Source organism: Podarcis bocagei (assembly GCF_964188305.1).
Source record: "Podarcis bocagei genome assembly, chromosome: 7".
Classification (NCBI taxonomy): Eukaryota; Metazoa; Chordata; class Lepidosauria; order Squamata; family Lacertidae; genus Podarcis; species Podarcis bocagei.
This window is the reverse complement of record NC_138132.1, coordinates 39,588,355-39,604,142: the sequence shown is the minus strand read 5'-3', so window position 1 is coordinate 39,604,142 and position 15,788 is coordinate 39,588,355. Positions and strand designations below refer to the sequence as shown.

The following is a 15,788-nucleotide window of genomic DNA, read 5'->3' as shown; positions in this document are numbered from 1 at the left end:
ACTTCAAGATCTCTTTTGAAAAGTTGCAAAAATGCAACCCTGTCCCTTAAGGAGGTGTCATGGGGGCATCACCAAAAAGGCTTCTGTGGCTGTAAATGTGATCCAGAGAAATCTTATATGCTCCTGGAAATGCAAGTAGCACCCAAGGATAATTTTAGCTTAAAGCTTGGCTTTTCCTCCATTTAGGGTTCAAAGAACATGCTCGTGATTCTGTCTCAACAACAGACAGGTACCTGCCATTCTTTGTTTCTCTCCCCCTTATTTTACACATGTACCATTTCCACCTGGGTTTCTTATGCTGAATTGCAGCTAAAAGTAATAGTAGGAAGGAGTCATCTGTCTGAAGCTTTCTAGCATACACTGAAAGGCTCCTTTTTGAGGTGGTTTACTCAGAGGATGGTGGCAAACAGTACAAAGTGAGGCCTTCAGGGGTCTCCAGAACTGCCCCCTTGTAGAGATGCGTTGATTTTAGACCCTCAAGTCACCACTTTGGGTAAGATGAGGAGGACTGTTAAGGCAGAAGACAAACCAGAGGCAAGTTTCATATCTGCATTACAGGCCAAAATGCCCCTAGTATTGGTTACAGAACCATAGTTCCAGGAGCCAGCAGTTAAGATCCACATGCTGAGTTTGTGGATCTGTCTATACTCACATATGTTAGGAACTCTAGCATGGGTGAGAAGCCAGGTCTGGGAACGATGGGATGGGGAGCCTAATTCCTTTCTCAGCCTTTTCAACACCTTCCCTCCTTCCCATGTGGCAGCTGAATCAAAGGCCCTGCTTTCTGCAATTCAGGGTGTGCTCATCTGAGAAGCACCCTTAAATGACTGGGTGGGTTTGTTTATATGTTTGGGGTGATAATGGCGGGGGGCATTCCTTGCAGCTAGCTGCCTTCTGGGTGGGGAAAGGTCTTGGCTCTGCTTCTGCTGTTAAGGTCTGGAAGGAAGGAAGCTTCTTTGTCCACCCCAGCCCTCCTCCTCCTCCTCCTTTGCAGCCCTGGCCGAGGAGTCCTCACCTGGATATCTCAGGGCCTGGAGAAGGTGATGCCACAGCCGGCACAGCCGGCACAGAACTCTCCTGTCATGCTGCAAGCGGCTGCCAAGAGCTTTGAAGCTAGCATTGATATCCCAGATGTGGTGAGTAAGGGTGATCCAGTTTGATGGCAGTCTTGCTTTCATCCTGAAATGTTTCCAATGGTGAAATTTATTTTTTTGGTCTGTGTTCAGACAGAAGTCCAGAGCATAGAGGAGGAGAAAGAGGAAGAGGAAGAGGAAGAAATAGGTAAAGTGCTTGTGTATGTTTGTGTGTCCCCCGCCTGTGAATGGGCACTGAAGTGTGTTCCCTGACATGATGTATAGAGGGGTAAAGGTAAAGGTAAAGGGACCCCTGACAATTAAGTCCAGTCGCAGATGGCTCTGGAGCTGCGGCGCTCATCTCGCTTTACAGGCCAAGGGAGCTGGCATTTGTCTGCAGACAGTTTTCCGGGTCATGTGGCCAGCATGACTAAGCCACTTATGGCGTAAAGGAACACTGAAATCAGAGCAGTGCACAAAAACGCTGTTTACCTTCCCACCGGAGCAGTACCTATTTATCTACTTGCACTTTTTGGCATGTTCTCAAACTGCTAGGTGGGCAGGAGCTGGGACCGAGCAATGGGAGCTCATCCCTTCGTGGGGATTTGAACCGCCAACCTTCTGATCAGCAGGCCCAAGAGCCTCAGTGGTTTAGACCACAGCGCCACCCACCCCCATAGAGGGGTAAGTTGCCTGTAAATAATTGACCAGCATGAGGGGCCCCCTATTCAATCATAGCTGTGCAGTTTCTCATATCTTTAATACTCCACAGAGTTCCTCTTCTCTGTCTCTCAGGTATTCACAGCAGCTACTGCCACTAAGCCAACGGTTTCACTCAAAGAATCCTCCTTAAACTGGACACTATACACTCTGGGTAGGATTGCAGCAACAGGAAAGGGAATGTTTAATCACCCCCCCCCCCACTGAATGTCATGATGAATGTCTTCCCCTAACATTAAGGACCAGGGAAAGGGGGACTTATTATTTTTAATTTTGCTTTATTTGTTTCTATACTAAGATGCAAATAAAAATATATCTATGCAGTGTACAAACATAATTTAAAACCAATAGTAGCAACAACAACAAAACACAGCAAAATACATTGATGGAAGAGAAGTGCAAAATGAGTTATCTGATACAAAGGTTATAGAAATGATAATCTGGCCCCTTCAGCAGACGGTGAGAAAGTACCGTATTTTTTGCTGTATAAGACTCACTTTTCCCTCCTAAAAAGTAAGGGGAAATGTGTGTGCGCCTTATGGAGCGAATGCAGGCTGCGCAGCTATCCCAGAAACCAGCACAGCAAGAGGGATTGCTGGTTTCACTGCACAGCGATCCCTCTTGCTGTTCTGGCTTCTGAGATTCAGAATATTTTTTTTCTTGTTTTCCTCCTCCAAAAACTAGGTGCATCTTGTGGTCTGGTGCATCTTATAGAGCGAAAAATATGGTATCTTCTTTTCCAATCCCCTGTTCTCTCTCTCATTTCTCCTACTTCCACCAGTGTCTGTGATTGATGAAGAAGAGGAGCAGAATGAACTGTACTACAGCTCAGACAACAACGCCCCAGATAAAATGTAAGTTTTCCCAAACCCACCAGGTATTTTGAACTTCGCCTGTGCTTGAATCCTAAAAACATTATACAGAAGTAGAAATTTCAAGGTGGAGAGTCTGAAGATGAAGCTTCTTAGTAGGAACCCCTCCCTGAAGGAGCAGTTTGGAGCGCCGTTTATGCACCTTTAGCTATGCCGCCACTTTGCTGGGAATGCACAGAAATGCTCTATGATCTTAATCTATGTACTAACTAGCACTTGTGCAATGTTTGACTGCAATTTCCCACAGAAACAGGATGAAGGGAACCACAGGGGGGAATCTTCTTTGTGTATTCCTTTTAGTTCTATAATGTGGACACACACAAAAACACTCTCTCTCTAAATGTGTCTTGCTGTAGCTGTGATGATAGTTTTATTGTGGACTAGTAAGATGAACAATCGTAATAATGTGTTCCTTTTCTCTTTATCTCTTTCTTTGAAGTGGTGGGAAAAAAGTGATCACTTGGATTTGGGAAGGATTTGGGAAAATGATGCCTCAACCTGAAAACATGAAAAAGACGGAGGTAAGTGCAGACAAGGCAGAGAACCAATAGGAAAACAAATAAAAGGCAAGTGTTATTTCATTTAAACAAAATTCATGGAGGCTGCAAAATAATACTTTGCTGGGACCACCCAAGGCTCACAAGGTGGTGTGTGAGATTTTGGCGTACACAAAACTCTTCCTCTGGTTGGTGTGTGTGAGAGAGTGGGTTTGGTTTTTTTTTTTTAAAAAGAATATAATGAAGTTTGCTTTCAGTTGCTTGGGCTCCACAAAATAATTAAGCTGGGCTGAACTGTTGCAGAAGCTCCCAAATGCTGTAGAATTCATTCATTCGTTTGAATTTATACCTATAGGTTTTAAATTTTATAGGGAGGCTCTCCTAGTACCTTCATTACATATCTTTAGATGCCAGGCAAAAACATTTCTCCATAACAAGGTTTTTGCCTGATAAACAATCAATGGACTTCCAAATGTTTTTGTGGGAAGGTGGCTATTGGCTTGTTTTTGTTTTATGTATTTGGAGTTCTCATTTTATCTTTTTACCTTGTGAACTGCCCTGTGATCTTTGGATGAAGGATGCTTTTCTCTGAACTGCAGGCTCCTCCCTACCTGCCACTTGCTGCCTTTTTCTACTCCTTTGTAAAAGCCTGTGAGGGAGCAGAGCTGGCATTCATAATACAGGTTCCTCTTTTTGCTTTCTCTCCATTTGTGCTACCAGGTAGGGACCCCAGGAGACCAAGCTGCACACCGGGGTGAGTGACTGGCCTTGGGGTGCCCTAGTGATTTGGCTGCAGGCTCTTGCAGGAAGGATGCAAACTTCATTCTCCAACTCTCCCCCTCCCACCCCTTCACAGCACAGAAAGGGAGTTTACCTGCCAGCCCTCTCAGTGAACCAGGGACGAAGCACCGGGCCTCGACTGACAGCCTGTCCACTCGGAGCCTCTCTCTCTTTCCTCGAACACTTGGCGGTGATGGGACCAGGTCAGTGTGCAGAGCAGCCTTGCTTGGCCAGTTGGATCCAGCAATTCAGGTGCTTCTAAATGCTTTGCACGGCATTGGAGAACAGCAACCAGATATTGTAGAGTTGGAAAAGGTTCGGGAAAAGGCAACCAAAATAATCAAAGAGGATGGAGCAACTCCCCTATGAAGAAAAGTTGCAGTGTTTGGGGCATTTTAGTTTAGAGGAAGAGGTGACATGGTAGAAGTTTAGAAAATGATGTACGACCTGGAGAAAGCGGATAGAGGGAAGTTTTCCTCCTCTCATAACTCTAGAATTATGTGAAGCTGAATGTTTGAAAATTCAGGGCAGATAAAAGAAAGTGCTTCTTCACATACCACACAGTTAAACTATGGAACTCACTTCCACAGGGGGCAGTGATGGCCACCAGTTTGGATGGCTTTAAATTCATGGAGGATAAAGCTACTTATTTACTGTCAGAGACAGTATATCTTTCTGAATACCAGTTGCTGGAAACCCAGGAGAGTGCCTGTGTGTTCATGTCCTGCTTGAGGGTTTCTTACAGGCATCTGATGGACCACTGTGAGATCAGGATGCTGGCCTAGATGGGCCATTGGTCTCATCCAGCAGACTCATCTTATGATCTTATGTTTCGGCTTTGTCGGGTCACCTCACTGAAGAAGAGAAGACTTCATGACTGAGGCCCTGAGATTCTGGACTTGGATGTGGATCCTACTGGCTGAGTGTCAGATGACACATTCCTCGGAGGTGTTGGGTCTGTTGCAAGGGCTCTTCAGAGAGCTGTTGGTCCCCCCACAAATTGTGAGTGTGGTTCTAATAAGGATCTTCTTCTGACCAACAGTGTTATTGACTGGTTTGTTCAAGGACTGGAGAAAGTGATGCCACAGCCTGTGACCAAAGGGAAGGAAGATGGACAGGTGAGGAAGGGTCTATTGGGTACCCTTTTTAATGTTCTGTGGTGGACCAGTTTCTTCTTTTGCTGCTCCAGTGCTGTGTCCCAAATCATTCTGGGTAGGTAAAATGAAATGGGGGTGGAATTAAATTCAACGGTGATCTGAGTTTCTGAGCAGTATATCAATTTTGGAGATTACATTATAGAATCATAGAATCATAGAATCATAGAGTTGGAAGAGACCACAAGGGCCATCGAGTCCAACCCCCTGCCAAGCAGGAAACACCATCAGAGCACTCCTGACATATGGTTGTCAAGCCTCTGCTTAAAGACCTCCAAAGAAGGAGACTCCACCACACTCCTTGGCAGCAAATTCCAGTGTTGAACAGCTCTTACTGTCAGGAAGTTCTTCCTAATGTTTAGGTGGAATCTTCTTTCTTGTAGTTTGGATCCATTGCTCCGTGTCCGCTTCTCTGGAGCAGCAGAAAACAACCTTTCTCCCTCCTCTATGTGACATCCTTTTATATATTTGAACATGGCTATCATATCACCCCTTAACCTCCTCTTCTCCAGGCTAAACATGCCCAGCTCCCTTAGCCGTTCCTCATAAGGCATCGTTTCCAGGCCTTTGACCATTTTGGTTGCCCTCCTCTGGACACGTTCCAGTTTGTCAGTGTCCTTCTTGAACTGTGGTGCCCAGAACTGGACACAGTACTCCAGGTGAGGTCTGACCAGAGCATTAATTTAGGATGACTTTTTTATAGAGATGATTTAGGGGGTAATGGGTTCTGCCCCTCCCAATTTTACCCTCTTAATCACTTGTGAGGTAGATTATGCTGAGAGGTGGTGACTGCCCCAAGGTTACCCAGTGAGCTTTACAACTGAGTGGAGCTTTCAGCCCTGGTCTCTCAAGGTTGTAGTCTGACACACTACACCACACTTGAGAGAGGATGGTTTTGAACCTCTTTTGGGAGCTGATGGAGCAGGCAGATACGAGAGAGCAGAACCTGCCCCTTGACGTCACACTTTGTTTTCTCTCCCCAACAGAGCACAGAAGCTGCAGACCTGGGCCCAGGACAAGCAAGTAAGTCATAATGAGTCATTTCCCATGATGCTGTTCAGGAGGCAGCTTTTCTTAGCCATTTCTTCTCAGAGGGTTGGTCACAGGTGGGCTTCTACCCCTCAGATCCAAGCAGCTTCATTTATGATGTACCTTAACATAGCTTGGGGTGGGCATTTAAACTTGCCTTTGCAGATAGCAGAGGGAATGAAGTTGAGAAGTTCCTTTGAATGCTCCCTTATTATGTGTGAGGCAGATCTTTGCCAACCTGGTTCCCTTCTGGATGTTTTGGGCCACATTTTTCCATCCTACCCAGCATCATACAGCCATGCCCTCTGTGGGAATGTTCAGGGTGGCAGGAGAGGATATACTGTTTATTAATATCCTTCCTAACTTGCGCTAGCAAGTTCTTTTACTTAGCAGAGTTTACTTTCCCCTTCTCTTGCACAGCAGAAAACTAGCTGCAAACTCGTGTGAGTTTAAGACAATACGCAATTCAATCTGGCTTGTCCAGATTGCAATGTGTTCTAATATTTTCCTGGTGAGACCCCTTGAATCCCTCCTAAAAGAATAAAGACACCACAGTCTTATTCATAAGCAATAAAAAGAAAGTTTACTCACAATCAGGCAGAGCACAGTGTGATCCCTGAAGGCAGGCTTTAGGCTTAAAGTTACAAACTTATACAAACAGGTTTATCCAATAAGGGAGATGACCTGAGGGACTGCTTGGCTGGCAGCCAGCAGTTCATTCCAGGAAGTTCACAGGATGAAAAGAAGATGGAAAAGAGAGAGGGTGGCAGCATGCCTTGTCCTTTTGCCAGGTCTGGAAAGGTCACGCCCACCCACTAGTCACATGCAAGGAAGGATGCTCCAGTCCAGGAGGAACAGGAAGTTTCGACTGGCTGGACCAAACATTCCCTTGCTTGTCCACTCTAGCAAAACAAGGAATGTTGTATTTGACTGCTCCCAGTGGATTACACCCCACACCCTCAATGAGTGATGGGAGTTGTAGTTCAAAACAACTGGAGGACACCAGGTTGAAGAAGGCTACTGTAATGACATTTGGTGAGTGCTGAATGAATGTTTATGAATAGTGCCTTGTATGAGGAAGTTCTGTTAGCATCCTGGGGACTTTGCAGTGGGTGGGTGCCTTTTCATGCTGCTGATAACTGCAGCTCTTGACGTTTGCCATGGATAATTGTTTGCTCAGCACCTCTCCCAGTTTATTTCTATGACCAGGTTGGAAGGGGGCATGCAATTGTATGGCTTGAATCAAATGTTAGACTACCTCTCCAGCCCTCTGCAGGATGACAAGCCTTCTGTGCTTCACAGGTCAGGGATTGGAGGATCCAAACCAATTTCAGTGGCTGTTTAGCAAGCGTCCTGTTAATATGATTTTAGCATGTTGCTCACTGGCTTGGGTGCTGAGCTCCAGTGCATTTCTGTGGGCATGGAGAAGGGTAATACCATATATCTATATATGTATAAATTGTTCTCGAGTTTAGGAACCAAGGGACACAATATTTGTTGGCCACCTTCCAGGGGCCACATGCTAATTGTGGATGAGGTCAAAGGCAAAACTAGGGGGAAAGTCAGGTTTCTCTACTCCCCCCCCCCATCTCTCCATCCTCGATACAGGCAAACAAGAGGCATTTTCACAGGTCAAGGAAACAAGTAAGTTAGTGAAAAGCACTTGGGAAGGGAGTGTAGCATAGCCTGGGGAAGGGGTACAGGTAACCCAGCAAGAACTGGAATTGCTCTTGGGGGCAGGAAGCTGAGGGTTTTTGTTTTGTTTTGTTTTGCAGCATTTCAAATGGGTTTATGTTCCCTGTGAAAACATCAGACCCCTTCATAGGCGCCGACTCCATGGGGCCTGAGGGGGCCCGAGCCCCCTCAAAAATTGGATTGGGGGGCGCAGCCCCCCCAATAATTTAAGAAAATTATTAGTGCGCGAACCTTCGTGTAAAGTCTGGCGGGCCAGCGCTGCGGCCGCGGCGACATCAAAAGGACTGGAGAGTCCCGAGGAGATTGCACGGCGGGGGAGAGAGAGAGGGGGAGAGAGAGGCAGGAGGTGCATTCGCTCGCCGCGCGCACGCACACGCAAATACAAACACACCGAGGGAGAGGGGAAAGTGTTTTGCAGGAGGAGCTGCTGCCGCTGCCGCCGCTGCTGCCAGGACGCGCCAGAGGAGCCGCCGGGTGGGAGGGGGGATCCGAACGGAACAACAACAAGAGAGAGAGAGAGAGAGAGAGAGAGAGAGAGAGAGAGAGAGAGAGAAGCAGCAGCGTCTCTGAATGGGCTGGATATTCCTCCTCAGGCGGCGCTGGCTCTGTGGCTCCCGGGGCCTGGGCGGCAGCAAGCAAAGCAAAGGAGCCGCTGACCGAACAGCAGCAGCCGCCTGCCTGCCTGCCTGCCTGCCTGCGGCCGCCTGGCGCTTCTATACAAAGGGCCAGGTTCCTACCCGGTCTACCTGGAGGGAGGCGGGCAGGCACGGGGGTCCTGCTCAAGCAAGGAACCGACGCCTACCCGGCCAACCTGCTGCCTTGAGGCAGGAGCAGCAGCTGCGCGGGGTCTCGCGTTCTCTCAGAGGCTCGCGCTGCTTCTCGCGTTCTCCCTCCCCCAGGACCCCGGTATGGGCCCCCCCAATATTTTTTATAAGTCGGCGCCCCTGGACCCCTTCCATACCCCCAGTCCAAATTCTTTCCTTTAACTTCTTCTCCTTTTGTTTCAGGGAGCAAAGGGGCTTAAGTGCCTCTGAAACAAAGGGACACTGAAGATTTGAAGACTTCCTTTTCCAAAAAATGAAACCAACCTGAATTAGTGTGCATAATGCATCAGGAAGAAAAGACTTTGCACGTTTTATTTTATTTTTTCTAAATTAAATAAAGGCTAGCTTTTAAAAGAGCAATCTGAACATGAGGTGGAGGTAGCCTTATTGCTTAGCTGGTCATGAAAGAAAAAGCAATGTCCTATGTGAATATCATAGGAACATAGAATTGTAGGGTTGGAAGGGACCCTGAGGTTCATCTAATCCAACCCCCTGCAAAGCCACAATCTCAACTAAAGCATCCATGTCAGATGGCCGTCCAATGTCTGCTTAAAAACTTCCAATGAAGGAGAGTCCACCACCTTCTGTGGGTGTGATGGCCTGGGATTCCGATTCGGAGGATGAAACAGAGGAATCCCAGCCTGCACAGGAGTCCCCGCCTCCAGGGCCGGCTGAACTGGGGCAAGGCCTAGAGGCTGAAGAGCCTGCACCTGTGGCAGTGCAGCAGGAGCTGGCCCCAGGTGAAGTCCTCCTGGCCCCAGAGGGGCCTGATGACTCAGTGGCCACAGGTGAGCCTCCTCCAGGGCCCAGTAACCCTTCGGCCTCTCCTGATCTGCAGAGGCTTAGGGCAGAGAGGCGAAGGGAACTAGTTGCCCCCAGGAGGAGTGCTCGCCTTAAGGCCAGAGTAGGCGGGGCTCCTGGGGGTCGGGACCGCCCCTGACCTTAGAAGAGGATAAAAGCCCACTCATCCCGGCCCCAGGTTGCGGGAGCAACGTCGTTGTTGGCTTCGGACCTTCCTGTGTTCCTGATCCTTGCTCAGCCTCCTGTTCCTGACTATCCGGTACTCCTGTTCCCTGCTCGGCTTCCTGTTCCTGACTATCCAGTACTCCTGTTCCCTGCTCGGCCTCCTGTTCCCGACCATCCGGTGTTCCTGTTACCTGCTCAGCCTTCTGTTCCAGCGTTCCTGTTCCCCGCCCGTCTCTCTGCATCGGACCTCGCCCCGCTTCGTGTGGACTCTGCTACACTCACGGTACCTTACCCCCGGGACCAGCACAGTTTGCTCCCGCCACACCCGCACTCCCCCTTCGTAGGGGTGCGTTCGGGAAGAGCCAGAGGCCATGGAGGACCAGGCGGCTGCACTGGTGACTTTGGCCCAGGAGAACCAGGCCTTAACTCACACCGTGCAGCAGCTCAGTGACGCGGTCGTGGCACTTCAGCAACGCTTAGAAGCCCTACCGGCTCCTGGGGCCGACGCCCCGACTCCTGGCAAGTACCCAGTGGCTTTGCCTGAGAAATTTGATGGAGCCCCGGCCAGCTTTCCTATGTTCCTGGCCCAGGCCAAGCTATATATTCAGGGGTGAGCCCGGAACTTTCCTGACGACCGCACCAAGGTGCACTTTTTGATTAGTTTGTTAAAGGACCAGGCGGCCAAGTGGGCGTTGCCGCTACTCAGGCAAGACTCCCCCTTGCTGGCAGACTATACGGGGTTTTGCAATCGTTTGGAGGCCGCGTTCGGCAACCCCCAGAAAGGGAGTCAAGCCAACCGGGCGATTCGGCGGTTGAGACAGGGCAAGTCCACGGTGGCCGCATACACCACAGAATTCCGGCTGCTGGCACAGGACTTGACCTGGAACGACTCGGCTCTCCGGGACCAGTATCTCGAGGGGCTTTCAGATGAGATACTGGACCAGCTGGCCACGATGGAACGCCCCACCACGCTAGACACCCTTATTCAATGGAGTCTACAGATTGATGATCGGCTAGAGGACCGGCGTCAGGCTCGGGACCGCCGGCACCTCCAGTTCTTGGTCCCAGTGTCGACCAGCAGCCCCACGGGCCCAGCTAAGTCATTGGAGGAACCTATGCAGCTTGGGGCAGTGCGGCCACGCCTCTCCCCCGCAGAGAAGTCGCGGCGTCGGGAGGGGAATCTTTGTCTCTATTGTGGCGGAAGCGGACACTATGCAAGGTCCTGTCCTGAGAAACGCCAGCCGCAGGGAAACCACCAAACCCCAGTAGCTGATGGCCCTGGCTACCGGGGGTCCCAAACAGCACAGAATGGGGCCGCACCAATTGAATTACAACACCTTATGGTTCCGGTACATCTATACCCTCCAGGAGGGCCATGGATTCTTACCCATGCGCTGGTGGATTCGGGCGCAACCCGCTCTTATATGGACGCTGCTTTTGCTGCCCAGCATCGGGTGCCACTGCGGAACAAGCCAGAACCGGTGCAGGTGGAGGCAATCGACGGACGGCCCCTGCGTTCGGGTGCCGTCACTCAGGAGACCCAGCCCCTGGTCCTGTGCCTCCAGCAGCACCGTGAGATGCGAACTCTGGATATTGCCTCCATGCCCCGGTTCCCCCTGGTGCTTGGGATGGACTGGCTGGAGGCTCACAATGTGCGGATTGACTGGGTCAAACGGACTGTACACTTCCCAGACCCCAGTTCTCCGGCTGAGACTGAGATGCTAGCAGCTGCGCCCACTGAGGAGGTTGCTGCAACGCTCCCCGCTGAATACCGGGACTATCACGACGTGTTTGAGGAACGGGGGGCAGACCAGCTGCCGCCGCATCGGTCCTTTGACTGTGGCATAGACCTCCAGCCCGGAGCGCCTCTACCGGTGAGTCGCTTATACTCGTTAACCGAGCCAGAGCGCGAGGCTTTACAGGACTTCTTGCGCAAGAACCTGGAGCGTGGGTTCATTAGGCCTTCTACTTCGCCCACTGCTGCGCCAGTGCTCTTTGTTAAAAAGAAATGTGGGGAGCTCCGCCTTTGCCATGATTACCGGGCCCTGAACAAAATCACCATCCCGGACCGGTACCCTTTGCCCCTTATTTCGGAGTTACTGGAGCGGGTGCAAGGGGCGCAGGTGTTCACCAAGCTAGACCTCCGGGGTGCCTACAATTTGATTCGGATCCGCGCCGGGGATGAGTGGAAGACCGCATTTGGGACCCGGTACGGACAGTTCGAATACCTGGTTATGCCCTTTGGTTTGTGCAACGCGCCTGCTGTGTTCCAACGGTACATCAACCACGTGTTCCAGGACTTGCTAGACAAGTACGTGGTGGTGTACTTGGATGACATTCTGGTTTACTCCCGTGACCCGGCGTGCCACGAAGGCCATGTCCGGACCGTGCTGCAGCGCTTGCGCGAGCATCGTCTGTATGCAAAGCTCAGCAAGTGCAAGTTTCATCAGCGGTCAGTGGACTTCCTGGGTCACCGACTCTCACCAGGGGGGGTGCAGATGGATCCTGGGAAGGTGGCAGCGGTTCGAGAATGGGCGGCACCTCGGAACCGCAAGGACCTACAGCGTTTCCTGGGGTTCGCCAACTATTACCGAACCTTCATTGCGGACTATGCTCACCGCACCACCCCGTTGACCCGACTACTGCGCCCCAAGACGCCGTTTTCCTGGGACAAGGAGGCGGAGGAGGCGTTTCAAGGGTTGAAGGCCTGTTTCCAGAGAGCGCCAATCTTGCAACATCCGGATCCTTCTCGACCCTTTGTGGTAGAGACTGACGCCTCCAGTACGGCTCTCGGTGCCGTCTTGTCTCAGCAGCACGGACCGGAAGCGCCACTTTTACCCTGCGCCTTCTATTCCCGCCAGCTCCTCCCAGCGGAGCGTAACTATACTGTGTGGGAGCGGGAACTACTGGCCATCAAGGTAGCCTTTGAGGTCTGGCGCCACCATCTTGAGGGGGCACGACATCCGGTGGAGGTGAGAACCGACCACCGGAACCTGGAGTACCTCCAGACCACCCGCAAGCTGAACCAAAGACAGATCCGGTGGGCGTTGTTCTTTTCCCGGTTCCAGTTTCGGATCCGCTACATCCCTAGCTCTCAGAATCAGAAGGCGGATGCTCTGTCCCGGAAACCTGAAGACAACGCAGACACGGTACAGCAAGCAGAACCCACCATGATTCTACCTCCGGCTGCATTCCTGGCCACCCAGGAGGCGCAGCCACTGCAGGTTCGGGTGCGGGAACAGCAGCGGGTCGACGCTTGGGCCCAGGATCGTCTCCGGGAGCTGGCTGAAGGGTCCAGTCCACAATATCCGGGGCTGGTCCTGCATCAGGGCCTGCTGCTGCACCACGGTCGTCTGTACGTCCCGCCAGGGCCACTACGGCTGGAGGTTCTCCGGATGGCCCATGATGCTCCAGCAGCGGGGCACTTTGGACGGTATCGGACCACCCATTTGGTCAGTCGGGAGTTTTGGTGGCCCCGCCTGAAGGCTGACGTGGCTCGCTACGTTGCTGGTTGTGATGTCTGCCGTCGCGCCAAGGGTCCTACCGGGCGACCCCCCGGCCTACTTCAGCCATTGCCAGTTCCACCGCGCCCGTGGCACACGGTTTCGTTGGACTTTATAGTGGAATTACCCTCGTCTCGTGGCTGTACCTGCCTTCTGGTTTTCTCCGACCATTTCACCAAGATGGTACACTGCACGCCCTGTCCATCTGTACCCACAGCCAGGGAAACTGCGCAGCTGTACCTTCAGCATGTCTTCCGCCTGCATGGACTACCTGAGCGCGTGGTGTCCGACCGGGGCGTCCAGTTCACCTCCCGGTTCTGGCGAGCATTACACCAGACCCTCGGGACAGAGGTCTGCCTCTCGTCAGCCTACCACCCACAGACCGATGGCCAGACGGAACGGGCGAACGCGGTGCTAGAGCAGTACCTCCGGTGTTACTGCAGCTACCAGCAGGATGACTGGGTCGACCACCTGGCATTGGCGGAGTTCGCCTATAACAACGCGGTGAATGCGTCCACCCAGCAGACCCCGTTCCAGGCCAGCTATGGTTATCATCCACGGCTGTTTCCAGAGGTGCTGCCGGCATCCGCGGTCCCGGCAGTGACGGAGTGGCTTCAAGAGCTCCAGTCCAAGCAACAGCTTTTGGTGGAGCAACTGCACCAGGCCAAGGAAGCGTACAAAGCCCAGGCCGACCGCCACCGCCAGGTGGGGCCGGAACTTCGCGTCGGTGACCTGGTTTGGCTCTCCACTCGCCATCTCCACCCCTCTCGACCTTCGCGGAAGTTGGACGCCCGCTTCACCGGCCCGTTCCCTATCGTGGACCAAGTCTCTCCTGTGGCATTCCGTCTCCGGTTACCCGCAACCCTGAAGGTTCACCCGGTCTTCCACAGGTCCCTTTTGAGTCCTGTGGCCCCACCCGACGAGTTCCACCCGAACCGTCCCCAACCGCAGCCAGTGTTGGTTCGGGGAGAGCCTGAGTACGAGGTGGAACGCATCCTGGACTCCCGATACCGCAGGGGAAAGCTACAGTATCTCATTGACTGGAAGGGGTACGGACCGGAGGACCGTTCCTGGGAACCAGCGGCCAACGTCCACGCACCTGCCTGCCTCCGAGAGTTCCATGCGACGTACCCCGGCAAGCCGGGTCCGGACCCTCGGTTGAGGGGGGGGCCTGGGAGGGGGGATGGTGTGATGGCCTGGGATTCCGATTCGGAGGATGAAACAGAGGAATCCCAGCCTGCACAGGAGTCCCCGCCTCCAGGGCCGGCTGAACTGGGGCAAGGCCTAGAGGCTGAAGAGCCTGCACCTGTGGCAGTGCAGCAGGAGCTGGCCCCAGGTGAAGTCCTCCTGGCCCCAGAGGGGCCTGATGACTCAGTGGCCACAGGTGAGCCTCCTCCAGGGCCCAGTAACCCTTCGGCCTCTCCTGATCTGCAGAGGCTTAGGGCAGAGAGGCGAAGGGAACTAGTTGCCCCCAGGAGGAGTGCTCGCCTTAAGGCCAGAGTAGGCGGGGCTCCTGGGGGTCGGGACCGCCCCTGACCTTAGAAGAGGATAAAAGCCCACTCATCCCGGCCCCAGGTTGCGGGAGCAACGTCGTTGTTGGCTTCGGACCTTCCTGTGTTCCTGATCCTTGCTCAGCCTCCTGTTCCTGACTATCCGGTACTCCTGTTCCCTGCTCGGCTTCCTGTTCCTGACTATCCAGTACTCCTGTTCCCTGCTCGGCCTCCTGTTCCCGACCATCCGGTGTTCCTGTTACCTGCTCAGCCTTCTGTTCCAGCGTTCCTGTTCCCCGCCCGTCTCTCTGCATCGGACCTCGCCCCGCTTCGTGTGGACTCTGCTACACTCACGGTACCTTACCCCCGGGACCAGCACAGTGGGAGTCTGTTCCACTGTCAAACAGCTCTTACCGCCAGAAAGTTCTTCCTGATGTTTAGTTGGAATCCCCTTTTTTGCAACTTCAGTTCATTGGTTTGGGTCCTACCAACCGGAGCAGGAGAAAATAAGCTTGCTTTATGGGAGGGACCTGACAGTATCCTTAGTTTCCAGGTCCAGGACAACATTCCTGATGGAAGAATTTTAACCAAATAGGCTTCACTAGTCAGCAAGAACTGCTCCCATGTTGCCTTCCCCAACTTGGTGCCCTCTAGATGTTTTGGACCACAATGCCCTTCAGCCTCAACCAGTGTGCACACTGTCTGCGGCTGATGGCCAAGCACCAGGTTGGGGAAGGCAGGACTGGTTGAATCAAAGGTATGAGAAAGGTAAAGGATGGCAACACATTTTGGATTTGGCATTGGGAGGTCAGAGACTTGGACTGGGGAGGACTGTTTTTGATATTTTGTATTCCCCATGTCCTTCATCCATTTTGTTTCTTATCCAGTAGTGTTTCTCCTCCAAAATAGTCAGAAAATAGTTTTTTATTGCATGGCAAAGCTGGGAAATGAGGAAAGCTACAACTCACCTGTAATGGTTCTAGGGGTTGCTCGTGCGTAAATCGGCACCACCACTGGCTGGGTTACCTGGGTGAACTCTCACTGTCCGGACAGCCATTCACCCGTGGCTGTCTCAATCACTGGCAGAATCCGTCAGTGGGAGTTTCTTGAACTTCTTCCAGCATAAAAGTTCTTTTACGCCTAGTCGCTGCCTACTCTCCCTGCGCGGAAGCCTTCTGCGCAAGG

General features: G+C 52.1%; 1 protein-coding gene across 1 annotated transcript in view; it reads left to right on the top strand.

The window, feature by feature from the left end:
* The window catches only part of CNGB1 (cyclic nucleotide gated channel subunit beta 1), a gene marked incomplete at its 5' end in the record, with an annotated part of 77,115 nt that overhangs the window by 29,526 nt on the left and 31,801 nt on the right, over positions 1 to 15,788 (top strand). The window contains 9 exons of the mRNA XM_081202312.1: positions 187 to 229; positions 995 to 1,136; positions 1,227 to 1,281; positions 2,575 to 2,647; positions 3,105 to 3,186; positions 3,883 to 3,916; positions 4,019 to 4,145; positions 4,985 to 5,060; positions 6,083 to 6,119. Coding sequence (XP_081058438.1) covers positions 187 to 229; positions 995 to 1,136; positions 1,227 to 1,281; positions 2,575 to 2,647; positions 3,105 to 3,186; positions 3,883 to 3,916; positions 4,019 to 4,145; positions 4,985 to 5,060; positions 6,083 to 6,119 — 669 coding nt within the window. The remainder of the gene's footprint in view (positions 1 to 186; positions 230 to 994; positions 1,137 to 1,226; positions 1,282 to 2,574; positions 2,648 to 3,104; positions 3,187 to 3,882; positions 3,917 to 4,018; positions 4,146 to 4,984; positions 5,061 to 6,082; positions 6,120 to 15,788) is intronic.